At 47.0% G+C, this 15176-nt stretch overlaps 1 protein-coding gene across 2 annotated transcripts in view; it reads right to left on the reverse strand.

The window, feature by feature from the left end:
* Positions 1–1522: 1522 nt before the first annotated feature.
* Positions 1523–15176, reverse strand: part of LOC142052578 (serum paraoxonase/arylesterase 2) — a 25593-nt gene continuing 11939 nt past the window's right edge. Inside the window, exons 4-10 of one of the 2 annotated variants that reach the window (XM_075082872.1) lie at positions 14614–14779; positions 13320–13446; positions 12332–12532; positions 8074–8155; positions 7406–7534; positions 6295–6463; positions 1523–1796 (exon numbers count right to left, since the gene is read on the reverse strand). In XM_075082872.1, coding sequence (XP_074938973.1) covers positions 6305–6463; positions 7406–7534; positions 8074–8155; positions 12332–12532; positions 13320–13446; positions 14614–14779 — 864 coding nt within the window. In that variant the 3' untranslated portion in view covers positions 1523–1796; positions 6295–6304. Of the gene's footprint in view, positions 1797–5237; positions 6464–7405; positions 7535–8073; positions 8156–12331; positions 12533–13319; positions 13447–14613; positions 14780–15176 lie in introns of those variants that run through there. The other variant, XM_075082871.1, reaches the window with a different exon arrangement.

Below are 15176 nucleotides of genomic sequence, written 5' to 3' on the forward strand. Positions count from 1 at the left end.
CTGTCTGCAAACTCGGAGGAGCAAAGCGCTACCCCTCAGTCTCACCGGCGTGCTCACCCCTGTCTGTGCTGGTAGCTTTGCTCACTCTTTTCTTGTGGGGTTTTAGGTATTTTGTGGATCAGGAGATTTTAAAGTTACATTAAAACCATATACAGGATGGTCCTCTGCAGGTCCTTCTGCATGTTGTGCTCGGGTTGCTTTTTTGGGGTGGGAGGTTGGCAGGATTGATTTACCGGAGTGTCAGTATTCTGTGAAGGAAACTGGTTTAATACTTTTAACCCTAACTTTGATTTCTATTGGAGCAGTTTGAGCAGCTCATTTTTGAGCAGGATTATGAGTGACATCTGAGGTGACTTACCCGCTCACCACAGAGGAGTGTGGGTCATCTGCAGATTGCACGGTCCCTTTTGTTAACCTCTGGTATGGACTTTACTTTTTCTACCTGTAAAACCGATTTTCAAAGCTGTGATACCTTAGTCACACATTGAGCCCTCCAATCCCTCATTATAAAATGAGCTTTCTGTTACTAACCAGCAGTACTGACTGGTACTTTTGCTGTTGGCATTGAGTCACGATTTAAAGATTTCAAATCTTACTGGAAGGTTTGGCAGTAGTGCCTTGAGCTGCCTGTTTCTTTGGGAAGCTGGGGCTGCGTTAAGAACGAGCCATAGGGTTTGTGAAACCTGGTCTGCTGAGTTAGGCAGGTTTCATCTTCCAAAGCGGCGAGAGGTGAGAAGAGCTGGCAGCTCATGAGGTCGGGTCCAACCCGCATAACCCGGGAGCCTGAGCCTTCTGCTGGGTTTTCCGAGGGAGTTTTCTCACTGACACCAGTGGAAGTAGGTCCCGGCCCTGGTGCAGAAGCGCCTGAAGGAAAGGGGGATCCCAGGGCACCAGATGTAGGGAGTAACGAGCCCATTTGGAAGTGGGGAGTGCACAGTGAACGTCTTCTGACTCTATTTTCCCATACACACTTTAGTGTCTGGACAACTGCTTTTGTATTTTCCAGTCATGTTGCAATGGTAACTCACTGGTCACTGACAAGTGTTAGGCGTACTGCTAGAAGACCAGGCAGCTAAAAGACTAAAATGCACTGTGCTCACTGTAAAAATTGGCTTCTTACATTGTTTCTTTTTATATGGTTGAAGAGGTGGTTGCGCTTCAGATTTTTTTCCTTTTTCTTTTCATTTTTTTAAAGAGGTCAAATGTATATGAAGTGCATGTTATCCTGAACTTTTTCTTTGTACATCTTGGTGTCTGATCATCTGCATGAAAGACACAGTAGTGCCATGTCTGAGCTTGTTCTCTTGTGCTTGGTTGATATGACCTTCTCTAGATTGTTGAGTTTTCCCCAAAATAACTTTGGTTAATATTTAGTTATTGGGAGACATCAAAACAAAACATCATGGTGGCCCTTTGTTTTCTTATCGTTTAAATACAAACAACAAAGCCTTGTGGTTTAAAGTTAATTTGTTAGTGTAAATAAATTCCTTGCCAATGAGTATTATTGTTGTTAGACAACGAATGCAATAAAATGAGAAATCCTGAATCTTTATTAGAATTTGTATCGAGTCCTCACTTTCCTGCCCGTTTCTTGGTCATTCCAGAAGAAATAATACATGGTGAGCACAACCGGACAGCTGTTGCTGCTGTGGGTCAGACTGGGGGGGGTGGGCAGATATGGACCTTGCCCTGTTTGTTCTTTCCTGCCTTCTGCTCAGTGCCGAAGATTATTTTAATCCCAGCTCTTGGTCAAATTGGCATGTTTCACAGGCCTCCAAGTGGATCTCGTTTACAATCTGTAATTATGTAAAAAGAAGTAAAAATAGAGTAAGGAAAGAGAATGGCCTTTTTCTTCTTATGCAGATGAAATGTAGCATGCAGTCCTTTGCTCCAGGTTGATGTAAAAATAGGCTGCCTTCACTCTGATGCTGGTCAGTGTTTTGGCTGTTGAAAAGACCTAGATTAGTTTTGGTATATAAAAACAGGTTACTGTTTTGCAGTCACGTGTAGGTTGGCTATAATGGGCATTTTATACGTTCAAAGTACAGCAGTTCTTCTGCTGAACATGTTTACTATGTCTTGATTTTATTTTAGTAAACCATTACATTAGGGAAAGGCGGAGGACACAAGACTGTCCAATTGGTGTAGTCATTTCAGTGGATTTACATCTGGCAGAATCTAGGGCAAATACTCTGCACTTAATCTGTCTAACCCAGTCTGTGTTTCCCAACGGCTGAATCATAAATCTTACTTTCCTCTAATATGGCCACCACCTGCAAGAAGATAAAAGAATCCTCAATCCATAAAATTATGATCTTAATTAAAATAGCTATATTAAGAGGCTGTAAGTCTACAACTGACATGTAAAGTGTGTCTGCCCAGCAGCTTCCCAACCCTGGAGCCATCTATACGCATGTCCTTGTTCGTGCAGGTTGTCTCAGATACCTGCAGTTCGGTTTCCGAAATGCCCAGAACTGCCTCAGAGTCTACAGCTTGTAAAAGAAAATGGGTTATGCCCTCCTCCAGGTTGAAAGCCCGGATTTTCCCTGTGCAGGCTACCTTGTAATTGGGAGGCCAGGCTTGAGGTGCCTCTTCCTCCACTGCTCCTTCTGCACTGAGGCTGCCGGTGAGTTTTTTCATGGTGAGGGGTAGAAGCTGTACCCCAGCATTGTTCTTGCTACAAACGCGTGCTTGCCGTCTCTGTCCCGCCCAGCACCCCTTTAATGCATGGTGGCCCAGCTTCAATTCCCGCCTCCGCACTGTGAGGCTGGGAAACCCTTGGAGGAGGTTGGCAACGGGCTTCCAATCCTCTTTCCCTCAGGTTAATATTAAAAATTTTACTATTAGTAATAGCAGGTACTAAGTCCTACCTACGATCTCTCTCCTCTCAAACGCTTTAGGAACAGATAAAGCCTGTCGCTTGCCTGTGCTTCTGTCTGCAGGCAGGCTGCTGGGAAAACCTTCAACACAGCAATAGTTTAAAAAAGAGATTAAAAAAAAAAAAAAAAAAGCCAGTGACTCGTGAACACATTCTTTATTTTTTCTGAAAGGCCCAAACCAAGAAAAAGTAGAATTTTGACAAGATCCAATAACGTAGATTTGCTTATCTGAAGATCATTCTAAGCTACTAGAAAATGTGAAATTACTGTTTGGATGGGTTACTTCTGCCACTGCTGAGGGAAATGCTGGCTGTTACACTTCTACAGCCACTGAGTAAATCCAGAGCCAGCTCAGTGACTGGTCAGTATTTGGCTGTGTTACTGCCACTGCTGTAAAATGCTAACTGTTTGGAAGATGGCACTTAATTTACTTGAGAACAAATACCAGCACAAGCCTCAAATAATTATTTTAAAATGCTAGTGCAGGACATTGATGGCTAATTGCAAACAAGTTAACAGCTCAACCTCTCCTTATTGTGAGACCTTCCTTCAGGGCAGTTTCTTCTGCTTGGTCTCTGGGAACAACGTCTGTTCCTCAAGGCTGAAAATGGATTACAAGTTCCTGTAGGAAAGCATGTCACTTCCCAGGGAAGTTGCTGAAAATGTCCTGCAGGGAGAGAAGTTGCTAAGGCAGGAGTGGCAAAGCCAGAGTTATGGTAAGTTATGTCCCTGAGTGCTTGGTGCAGTCAGCTGATGTCAAAGGCAAGTCCAGCAAAGGAAGGAGACAAAAGCCGACCTCGTTCAGGGCTGGCTCTGCTCTGTGGAAGGGCTGTCTGTACGCCATGGTTAGCAAAAGACTCAAAACTGGGATCGGAACAGATAAGTCCCTGTCGCCAAAGCCTTCACAGGCAGGCAGTAACCCCTGGGCAGTGCTCAAGACCCCACATCAGCTGTGGGCGTTTGGGAGAGGAGCTATAAACACAGTTTGTGCACAGAGCTGCTAATGCAGGGCCATGCCTAAGAGACAAGGTCAGTTAGCCACACGGTTAACACTAAAGCTCAAGTCTCCCCCTCTAGCCATCGCTAGACCCCTGCAGCATGTGCTGTTTGTATACAAAACACCACAAACACCAGCAACTGCTATTGCTACACAGGGTGAGAGCGTTGTCTGCATGCCACTGCATGGCAGCAGTGGGAAGCTGTTGGCACCGGGAAGGGCGCAGCAACTGAGCCAACACGCTGCTGGCTCAGTTCTTAAACCTCACACAACTTCTTGTGCCCGGGGACATGCCTTACACCACAGTGTCTGTGCAAGCGAGCCGGTGGCAGCACGGGGGCTCGGGGTGGAGCAGACGCTCTCCAGGGACGGGAGGTGATGTGGCAAGACCCACAGCCCAGCACAGCTGTGCAGAGGAAGGGGGGTGGTACCAACCCTCCCGTACAGCAACACAGCCCCAGCCACAAACCTTGGCACCAGCCCCTTGCTCTGGTTAGAGCTGTCCCTTTCCCTCAAAGAAGGAGCAGTAACCCCTTTATACCAGTGGATGAAAGCCATTAGGCATGTTTGTGTTAGAAAGGAAAGGTGCAGGGGCCAAAAGGTGTCAGCACACACATTTGCTGTTCAGGGCCACTGCCCACCCAAACCCTAGCACGCAGTAACACCTCCTCAGCCAGAACGGCAAAACTCAGAGACTGAAAAAGGTCTGCACATACTCTGGCTTCTGTCTTGGTGTTCGGGCCGCTACAGAGCGGGTCATTTGCTCTATCTTGTAGGCAGAAGTGCTCCTGTGTTTTCAAAGTACTGGATTTTCCATGTATTCTCCAGATTAGAGGGGGCCATGGCTGGAGGTGAAGCAGATTGCAGGAAGGAACAGCAAAGCCAGAGTTGCAATTGGCACCCAGGGACTGGCTCCTTCTCCTCACGAGCAGCCTGCCCTTTTTCCCCACACAGCGGTGGAAGAACAGCAGCAAGGAAACGCTACCCCATCAGCTGAAGGATGCAGAGGGGGTGGTGGCCCCCGGGGAAGATCTGTCTGGTGACACCATTTGGAGAGGCAGCCAAGCCGCTCAGAAGTGTCAGTGCAGGCAGCACAGCGGCAACCCTGCCAGGGGAGCCGCCACTGCTAACGCAGGGCCTCTAGCTGGGTGTCAGCATCTCTCACAAAACCAGAGCGGTGATCAGAGGTGGGAACTCAGAGTACAAAAAAAGCAGCAGAAGCTGCTCTGTGAGTAGGGACATCTATCCTAATGAAAGGAGAGCTTGCTCTACGGGCAGAAAACGAAGTGGTGGCTCAGACGGGCTTCTGCCAGAATAGTGTCTTGCTGTGCACAATGGAAAACACAAAACTGATTTCCAGCTTCAAAGGACACTCAATACAGTTTATTGCAAGTGATTGCTAACTAACACCATCCTAAAAACACCAGCGGATGCAAATTTGGATAGGTCTTTTAGCAGTGCACAATGCTATCAGTAACTGCCGCTGGATAAACGTGAAGCCGGTGCCTGCTATACAGAAGCACAGCGGGAATCGGCTCCGTACAGACTGGAAGTTAAACACAGAGCAGGCATGACCAACACTCGGGGGTAGTCACTGTGGCAAAGCGCCCAGAAATGCTCCTTTTGCTGTGACAGACAACAGTGATTGCTAATGCACTTTTAACTGAAGGTGCCTGGGAGTCGTTTCCCACTCTTTTTTTTAAAAAAGGCTTTTTTTAAACTCCCTTTGGAAGACTTAGTAAGAAGCCACTCCAAAGTGACGCCCACCTTTTTTCCCAGTAGGACTAAGACAGATTTATTCAACTGAAGTAACGTTAGGAAATGGCTTTAAAGTGGGAAGAGGGAAGAAAGGAGATTGAAATTACATTTTTTTCTCCTTCCAGCTATTTCAGAAGCATTAGGGAAAGCCAACAGGAAGGTTTGGAAGAAGAACCCTTAGCACAGTCACTGGGAAAGCCCAGGTGTCGGTAACAAGAAAGCACACCTCATTGGTAGTTAGCAATTCTCCTTTACAAAATCAGTTTTCTCGGGGGGGGGGAAAAAAACCGAAACCAAACCAAAAGAAACAAACTCCCCCCCCCCCCCCAAAAAAACCAAACACAAAACAAAAAAAAAACCCCAACCAAACTCAGAAATCCAGTCACAACAGATAATTCAATGTCAGCTCTGAATTTGAACTTCAAGGTTATCCTTTGCTACTGACATGGGTTCCTCCTCATTACACAAATAAACTAACTTCTCACCTTCAATTACATTTCCTTTACTATTGCATAAAACTCTCATTTTGGAGAGGAAGGATAAAATACATTTCCATGACTCTAGTAAAGCTTTATTGGAACAGTCTTGTTGTTAGCAAATCTAGCAGAAACTAAGTGAGTTCCCAAGGAATTAAATCCTTTCCACTGCAGCAGGTCTTACCCGCGACAAGCTATAGCTCACAGTAGAGAGCTCTGTGGAAGACTGTGCCGATGAGCAGTTTTCCCTCGTAGACAGATGCCACTGAGCTTCCCTGCAGCACAGAGCCATTGTCGGCGTAGACACGCGTCACCACAGGCTCCTCCGAGAGGATGTTCTGGATGTGCAGGACCTGTCGGAGGAGGGGGATACATCTGCTGAAACAGCCACAGGTGAAAATCCTCCATGGACGGAGGGAACATCAGTACGTTAACTTAAACAAATTAGTTAGGTTGATCAGCTGCTGACTGCAACCAAATAATTCCTGTGATAGGGCCACAATTTCTGCTTCAGTCCATGAAGATTATTTTTTTTAAGTGGGTGTATAACAGAGACTCCACCCCAGTAAGTAAGTAAGGCAGTCGTCCCCAGCACTGGGCATGTGCGCAGCCTTTTCCAGCCTAAGAGTTACTTGATATCTTCTTGTTTTCATGCTTTTTCCAGACAGAGTAAACAACTGCCTAGTATCATAAATCTACTGCTATTGAACATAATTTTGAAAAGTGTCTTATGGGAAGCTCCAGACACGGCCGAAATCAAACAGACACCAACCAGCCACCTGCACCCGCAACCACTAGCACGCTGATGCCAGTACCTCATTGATTTCAGAAGGAAAGCAGAATTACAGTGTCACCTACTGATGAACCACACTTGCACAGATAAATCATTCCAGCGCAAACGTTTCCGGTCATGTTTTGCACTCAGTCAATTATTTTTTGTTTGGCAAAGAGATTCTGGCTCGGTAATTAACACAGTTCATCAAAATCTGATTGCGTGGCCCAGCTGCACAGAAAGCTGCCTGAGGAGTCCAGAATGACTGAACTACTGGGTGGAAATTACTCGGTTGTCGCCTAAGGATCTGAATAAGTGTTTGTTAGTGAGTATACGCGCTGTTCAGGCTTTCCACTTAAGAGCAGGAGCTGCAAGCTGGAAGCCAGTTCAGTCTTTGCTTTCACAAAAGCTGGCCAGGCTCTTCTCTATGTAATGCAGCGTTAAGTTTACCGGGGTGATTTGAATAGAGCAACTTTCTGGCACAGACACAGCCAAGAGACCAGTGACGTCCCCCAAAAGGCACCTCAGAGGCAGGCAGATTTTCAGGATCGTTGTAGAACAGCTTCATCCCATTGGGATGGCATCCTATCCAGATGTCTCCAGTATGAGGGTCAATAGACAAGTTGTCAACCAGAGTGTCCAGCTGCAGTGTCTATCCATCAGAGAGGAAAAAGAAGAAAAAGAGAGGTGTTAAAGCAATCAGAAGTCCTGGAAGCAAACCATAACATAATCAACAGACTTGTCCAAGACTTTCATCTGACATAACTTAGACTAATTTTAAAAAAAAATATTGTTCATATTCTGTTTTTTCTTTTCCCCCAGTATATTTCATCCCCTCCTCTGTGGTATGCGAAACCCCCTTGCTGCTCTAAGCTTCCCCCATGGGCTGCATTCACACCTAGGCTCATGCTCGTTACTTCAGTGCTTTGTGGACTGACCCACACTGACCGAGGCAGACCTCTGCTGTGGCTACACAGCACGCCCAAGGATCCCTCTCTGCTTGCTGGTGCGAGGGTGGGAGACCTGAAGCTCTCTAACGGGGTGCACAGCACCTCTGCAAACCCATGGCAAGATCCATACAGACCAGAACTTCACACATGATCAGGTTGAAGTTTCAAGTGCTCTTGACTAAGGGGACTAATCTGTCCAAGACTCATATATGCCTCTTTTTTTGGAAGAGCAGCACCTTACCTTCACACGGGTTAAATTCCAATTAGCATGTTTTTCCATAACATGGACATTATGATCAAGTACATCTGCAACATAGATGTACCTGCAAAAGAAAGCACCTCTTAGCAATGTGCATGCATAAGCAGACACATAGAATCACAGAATCATTAAGGTTGGAAAAGACCTCTAGGATCATCAAGTCCAACTGTCAACCCAACACCACCGTGCCTCCTAAATCATGCCCTGAAATGCCACGTCTACACGTCTTTTAAATACCTCCAGGAATGGCGACGCTACCACCTCCCTGGGCAGCCTGTTCCAACGCCTGACCACTCCTTCAGTAAAGAAATTTTTCCTAATAGCCAGTCTAAACCTCCCCTGATGCAGCTTGAAGCTGTTTCCTCTCATTCTATCGCTAGTGACCTGGGAGAAGAGACCAACACCCACCTCACTACAGCCACCTTTCAGGTAGTTGTGGAGAGTGACAAGGTCTCCCCTCAGCCTCCTCTTCTCCAGACCAAACAAACCCAGTTTCCACAGCCACTCCTTGTAAGACACATTCTCCAGACCCTTCACCAGCTTTGTTGCCCTTCTTTGGACACACTACAGCAACTCAACAGCCTTCTTGTACTGAGGGGTCCAAAACCAAACACAGTATTCAAGGTGGGGCCTCACCAGTGCCGAGTACAGGGGCACGATCGTTTCCCTGCTCCTGCTGGCCACACTATTCCTGATACAAGCCAGGATGCTATTGGCCTTCTTGGCCACCTGGGCACACTGATGGCTCATGTTCAGCCAGCTGTCAACCAGCACCCACAGGTCCTTCTCCACCGGGCAGCTCTCGAGCCACTCCTCCCCAAGTCTGTAGTGTTGCATGGGGTTGTTGTGGCCCAAGCGCAGGACCCAGCACTTGGCCTTGTTAAACCTCATACAATTGGCCCATCGATCCAGCCTGTCCAGATCCCTCTGCAGAGCCTTCCTACCCTCAAGCAGATCGACACTCCCACCCAATTTGATGTTGTCTGCAAACTTACTGAGGGTGCACTTGATCTCCTTGTCCAGATCATTGATAAAAGTATTAAACAAGACCGGCCCCAACACTAAGCCCTGGGGAACCCTGCTCGTGACCGGCCACCAACTGGATTTAGCTCCATTCACCACAACTCTCTGGGCTCGGCCATCCAGCCATTTTTTTACCCTGCGAAGAGTACACCAGTCCAAGCCATGAGCCGCCACCTTCTCTAGGAGGATGTTGTGGGAGACAGTATCAAAGGCTTTGCTAAAGTCCAGGTAGATAACGTCCACAGCCTTTCCCTCATCCACTAGGTGGGTCACCTGGTCATAGAAGATCAGTTTGGTCAAGCAGGTCCTGCCTTTCATGAAGCCATGCTGACTGGGCCTGATCCCCTGGTTGTCCTGCACATGCTTGATGAGCTCACTCAGGATGAACTCCTCCATAACCTTCCCCGGTACCAAGGTCAAGCTGGCAGGCCTGTAGTTCCCCGTATCCTCCTTCCAGCCCTTTTTGTAGATGGGTGTCACATTGGCAAGCCTCCAGTCATCTGGGACCTCTCCTGTTAACCAGAACTGCTGGTAAATGATGGAGAGTGGCTTGGCGAGCTCCTCTGCCAGCTCCCTCTGTACTCTTGGGTGGATCCCATCCAGCCCCATAGACTTGTGAGCGTCCAGGTGTCTCAGCAGGTCATAAACTGCTTCCTCCTGGATTATGGGGGTTTATTCTGTGATCTGTCCCTGCCTTCCAGCTCCAGGGGCTGAATACCCCAGGGGTAACTGGTCTGACGGTTAAAGACTGAGGCAAAGAGGAATTTAGTACTTCAATCTTTTCCTCATTCTCAGTTCCAGTGTTCCCCTCTGCATCCATAGAGGATGGAGATGTTCTTTGATTCTCTTTTTATTGTTGATATATTTGTAAAAACATTTTTGTTATCCCTTACAGCAGTGGCCAGGTTGAGTTCTAGCTGGGATTTTGCTTGCCTGATTTTCTCCCTGTAAGACCTAACCAGGTCTCTGGACTCTTCTTGTGTTACCTGCCCATTCTTCAAAAGCAGTACACTCTCCTTTTCTTCCTGAGTGTCAGCAGAAGCTCCCTGTTCAGCCAGGCCGGTTGTCCTCCCCGCCGGTTTGTCTTGCGGCACTTGGGGACAGCCTGCTCCTGCGCCTGCAAGACTTCCTTCTGGAAGAAAGCCCAGCCTTCCTGGACTCCTTTGCCCTTCAGGACTTCCTCCCAAGGGACTCTCCCAACCAGTGCCCTGAACAGGCCAAAGTCTGCCCTCCAGAAGTCCATGGTAGCGATTCTGCTGACCCCTCTTCTTACTTCGCCAAGAATCGAGAACTCAATCATATCGTGGTCGCTAAGCACAAGATGGCCTCCAACCACCACATCTCCCACCAGTCCTTCTCTATTTGTGAACAGCAGGTCAAGCGAGGCACCTCCCCTGGTAGGCTCACTTACCAGCTGTGTGAGGAAGTTATCTTCCACACACTCCAGGAACCACCTAGACTGTTCCTTCTCTGCTGTGCTGTACTTCCAGCAGACATCTGGTAAACTGAACTCCCCCACTAGAACAAGGGCAACTGATTGTGATACTTCCTCCAGCTCCTTGTAGAACAGTTCATCTACCTCTTCATCCTGCTTGGGTTGTCTATAACAGACCCCTGGCCAGATATCTGCCTTGTTGGGCTTCCCCCTCATCCTTACCCATAAACACTTGACCTTATCATCATAGTCACTAAGCTCTATGCAACTGAAGCACTCCCTAACATACAGAGCCACTCCACCACCTCCCCTTCCTTGCCCATCCCTTCTGAAGAGCTTATAGCCATCCACTGCAGCACTCCAGTCATAACAGTCATCCCACCATGTCTCTGTGATGGCAACTAAGTCATAGCTATCCCGCTGCACAATGGCTTCCAGCTGCTCCTGGTTGTTGCCCGTGCTGCGTGCATTGGTGTAGATGCACTTGAGCTGTGCTATTGCTTTCACCCCCAACCCTGGCATGCCACCCCTAGGCTCTTCTCTGGTGGACCTGGCTACATCCCCCTCCCCCTTCAATCCTAGTTTAAAGCCATCTCGATGAGCCCCACCAACTCATTTGCAAGAATCCTTTTCCCTCTTTGAGTTAGGCGAACTCCATCTGCCGCCAGCAGGCACGGCGCCATGTAAACCTCCCCATGATCAAAAAAAACAAAATTCCACTAATGACGCCAGCCTCTGAGCCATGTGTTAATCAGATGAGTCTTCCTGTTCCTTTCAGTATTGTTCCTCCCTGCCACTGATGGAATTGAGGAAAATGCTGCCTGTGCTCCCAATCCTTCAACCAGTCGCCCCAGTGCCCTGAAGTCCCTTTTGATTGCTCTTGGGCTATTCTCCACAGCCTCATCACTGCCCATCTGCACAACTAAGAGCGGGTAGTAACCAGAGGGCCATACCAGACCAGGGTTGTTATTTAGTAACGTCTCTGACCCGAGCCCCGGGGAGGCAGCAGACTTCCCTGTGGGATGGGTCTGGTTGGCATATTGGGCCCTCTGTCCCCCTCAGAAGGGAATCGCCTACAACAATTACCTTCCTTTTCTTCTTAACGGAGGTGGTCATAATGCATGGGGCTGACCGACTCGCCATAGGTAACCCCCCTAGGTAATATTCACCAGTCAAAGTGACAGACCAGTCAGATCCTCCTGTGCAAGCCCGGCTCTTCCCGTGAGGAATGCCAGCTCACAGTTCTCACACAGCAACAGACATTGCAAGCAGGCCACAGGGCACTGAATGGAAGCCAACCCGCTGAGACGCTAATGTAGCTTAACACTGTGCCAGTTCTTCCATTACAACACCAAAGCAGGCCTTGGATCATGAGATCCACAAATATGCTTGGTTTTTTTTTTTAAGATCACCTGTCTACACCACAGGAATGGTTGAGTCAGACTTTAAGACTGTAGAGCATTCCCCACTTGCAGAAATCCTGCCCCAATAATCCTTGCAAGCACTGCACACAAACTTCTGTATTGACTGGTTAAAATGCAGCAACCTTTGATCTTATTGCATATAAACTACACGCAAAGCAGCAAACATCGCCTCTAGTTAGAGAGCAAGACACATGGCTTCTGTTCTACAAACCCTCTGTATCACTTACATTGTACATGTAGCACTTTGCCTTACATGAGCCAGTTTAGACACTTGACCACAGAGGTACTGTGTGTACAAATTAGGATTTCCAGATTCTTTTGTGTGATCAAACAAAATTTAAGGCAAGGAGAAACTTACTTTCTGTCAGGTGAAATATTAATTCCATTGGCTGAATAAAACCCAGCTGCTACTTCTTTAACTTCTTTTGGACTGTAGTAAACAACATTTGACCAAGTTAAACCCAAGAACATCTCCAAGAACATCAAGATGAAGTCGGAGAAGTAGTGGTCATTGGTAGCATAGAAGCTGTCTGGTCCCATAGCTACTATATCGTTCACACTAAAAAAATACAGACAGAGAAAGATAATTAAAAGAATGAAATGAGACGTATGAAGGAGCATTGCAGGACTGCCCAGAATCCAACCAGGACATGGTCATCCCATCGACGTAAAGGGGCTGCAATTACAGATGGTACTTCAGATAGACACTGAGATATTTAGATCCTTTTTACTTCTATTTTCTTTTACATAAGCCAGCCCTGTGCAATGCTGAGACTGAACAGGATGGTAGGGCATCAGCTAGAGAGCTGGCTACCTGTCCATAAGTCCATGGAAATTTTTCTCTCTATTGATTACATTCAACTGGAAACCAGAGAACAGGTAGGAGTTGTGATGACTTTATCTATCAGGCTCTGTTTATCTTACAGTCGTTTTGCAGTAGGACAGACCAAGAAGATTTTGTATGCAACCAAAAAAAGGTAAAAGTATATTTACTTTTACAGTGTAGCAAATTCAGAATAATAGAATATGTGAAGATTCAAATCTGCAATAATCTGAGAGTGCATTACATGAGAAGAGAAATGGATGCCAAGCTAATTCACTGGCATCAATCACAGCGGTGCTTAAGACTGATTTAGTGATACAACTATTAAAAATCTCATTTACAGAAGAGATTGGAGAAACACAATTTTTGATTACACAGGTAAGAAGTAATCAATAAGAGAAACAGGAAAGCTGGTTAAAGAGAAAATATGTCATATTAATACTACCCTAAAGTCAAAATCATCCTACTTTGGATTATACCAAAGCAGCCTATTCTGGGGGAAGAAGGTATTTGGCTCCAGTACCTTGTCAGAAGGTCATGTTGAATGGTTCTCAGGTGCACGAGAGAATTCTCATCTTCTACAAATTCAAACAATTCTACTGTGCTCTTCTGATGGGGATGGTTCACAACAAAGAGGTACACGGTGTCATCTTAAAAACAGAAATGGAAACAGCTGAATTCTCTGCAACAGTTTGCACGGCTGAGCACCCACAGCTCTGAAGTAGCCTCCAGTACAGAGCCCATGTTGGGTCTGGTGCACTTCTCTCACAGCTCTTCAGAGGCAGGACAAGTACCAAAGTAATGCAGGATGCCGCTGCAGCTGGATCCAGAGCTCCAGCTACTCTTCTCCCAGGCTCACTCTACAGGGAACGGCTGTGTAAACTACATTTTTGATATTTCTACCAAGGAAGAAAGAAATCATGGCTTCATCCTTGTGCCCAAGCCACTGGGTTTTGCAATCTGATGCAGTATAGTGACTGGTTGCGTGAAAAGCCACAGTCAGCTGGGAAGGAGGGCTTGTGACCCAGCCAGTTTGGGCTCTTTGGTTTATTTACTGCATCCTCTGAGAAAGCTGAAGGAGCATCCTTCTCCTGTGCTCTGTGTAAGGCTGCAGTCCTTCTGCCCAGCTCTTCTGGTGAGACCCTGAATTAGCCCCCACTGATGTCTCCAACTCCTTCCCTTAAAGGGTGACTGTATATGGATGCAGGTCAAGCTGCAGCACTGTTTCTCTTACTCTTAACATTTGCAAACTTCTAATTGTCCTGCTAAAGTCCCCAGTGAAAGGACAGTGAAAAAGAGAGGAAGAAGAGCATGAAGGGTATTTTATTAGTAGTCAGAGCCTGCCATAGGAGAACATGTCTTGGAGAGGAGAACGTGGTTTGGCCACAGAGTACCAGAGATTTTGGTCATTTACAGAGCTTTGATAATTTACTCTTTGGCGACAGAATCTCCATTCAGGTCACTACTAGTCGGTGAAGCATGTGCCTCCTCAAAAGCCTTGACCCCAGGGTGAGACAGATATAAATTGGTAAAATAAACTTTGTGTCTTTTCAACTCCTCAAAATTCTCCCATGTTTTCTCTCCTTTCAATATATAGGGCAACTTTCTATCTCAGACAGCTTAAGGTTGTGTGCAAAGGTGTTTGCTTTAGCAGCTGGCATTTAGAAAAGAGCCCAACAAAGATAAAAAGCCTGAAAACCTTTTTTTCTCCCAGCAAGCGCAGGCAATTTGGGGTGCAATGCAAGGCTGCAAAGGGATTTCTGTTTGTGCTCTTTAGGCTGAGATTTGCCACCACCTCGAGTTAAAGATCTCTTTACCTCTGTCTATGTAGGTGCTGATTCCATGAGGGTTAAACGATGCCAGATCAAACCCTCGGTTGATTCTTAGTTCCACGGCTCTGGGATTGTCTTCATTCAAATCCATCAAAAATATTTCACCTGGCTTGTCTGGTGCAAGGCTCTTTATTCCTGGATATTTCAAACCCTGTAAAATCAAAGCATAAGAAAATAATTCTGGATAAAAGGTAAAGGGAAGCACCACAGGTCTGAATACTCTGGACCCTTGTTCGGGCTTGCAAGCAGACATCAGGATATCCCTCTGCTTCCAGCCATGCCACGGTAGAGGTAGAGGGACCAGCTCTTCTCTTCCTGTCAAGCCCGTAATCGCAGTGCAGAGGGGGCAAGCTGCGTGGAGGGCATGAGGAGCTGTGCCCAAGGCAGCACCTACCACCCGGGTGGTGGCACCACTGCCACCCACTGCAGCCACCACCCAGGTGGGTGCTCCCCATAGGTCAAACCACTCAGTGAACAGACATGGTGTGGGGACAAACTGGAAGTATGGCACCACCCAATGCATCCAACATGGTAAAGCCACAGGGAGC

This window comes from Phalacrocorax aristotelis, chromosome 2, assembly GCF_949628215.1.
Source record: "Phalacrocorax aristotelis chromosome 2, bGulAri2.1, whole genome shotgun sequence".
NCBI classification, from domain to species: Eukaryota; Metazoa; Chordata; class Aves; order Suliformes; family Phalacrocoracidae; genus Phalacrocorax; species Phalacrocorax aristotelis.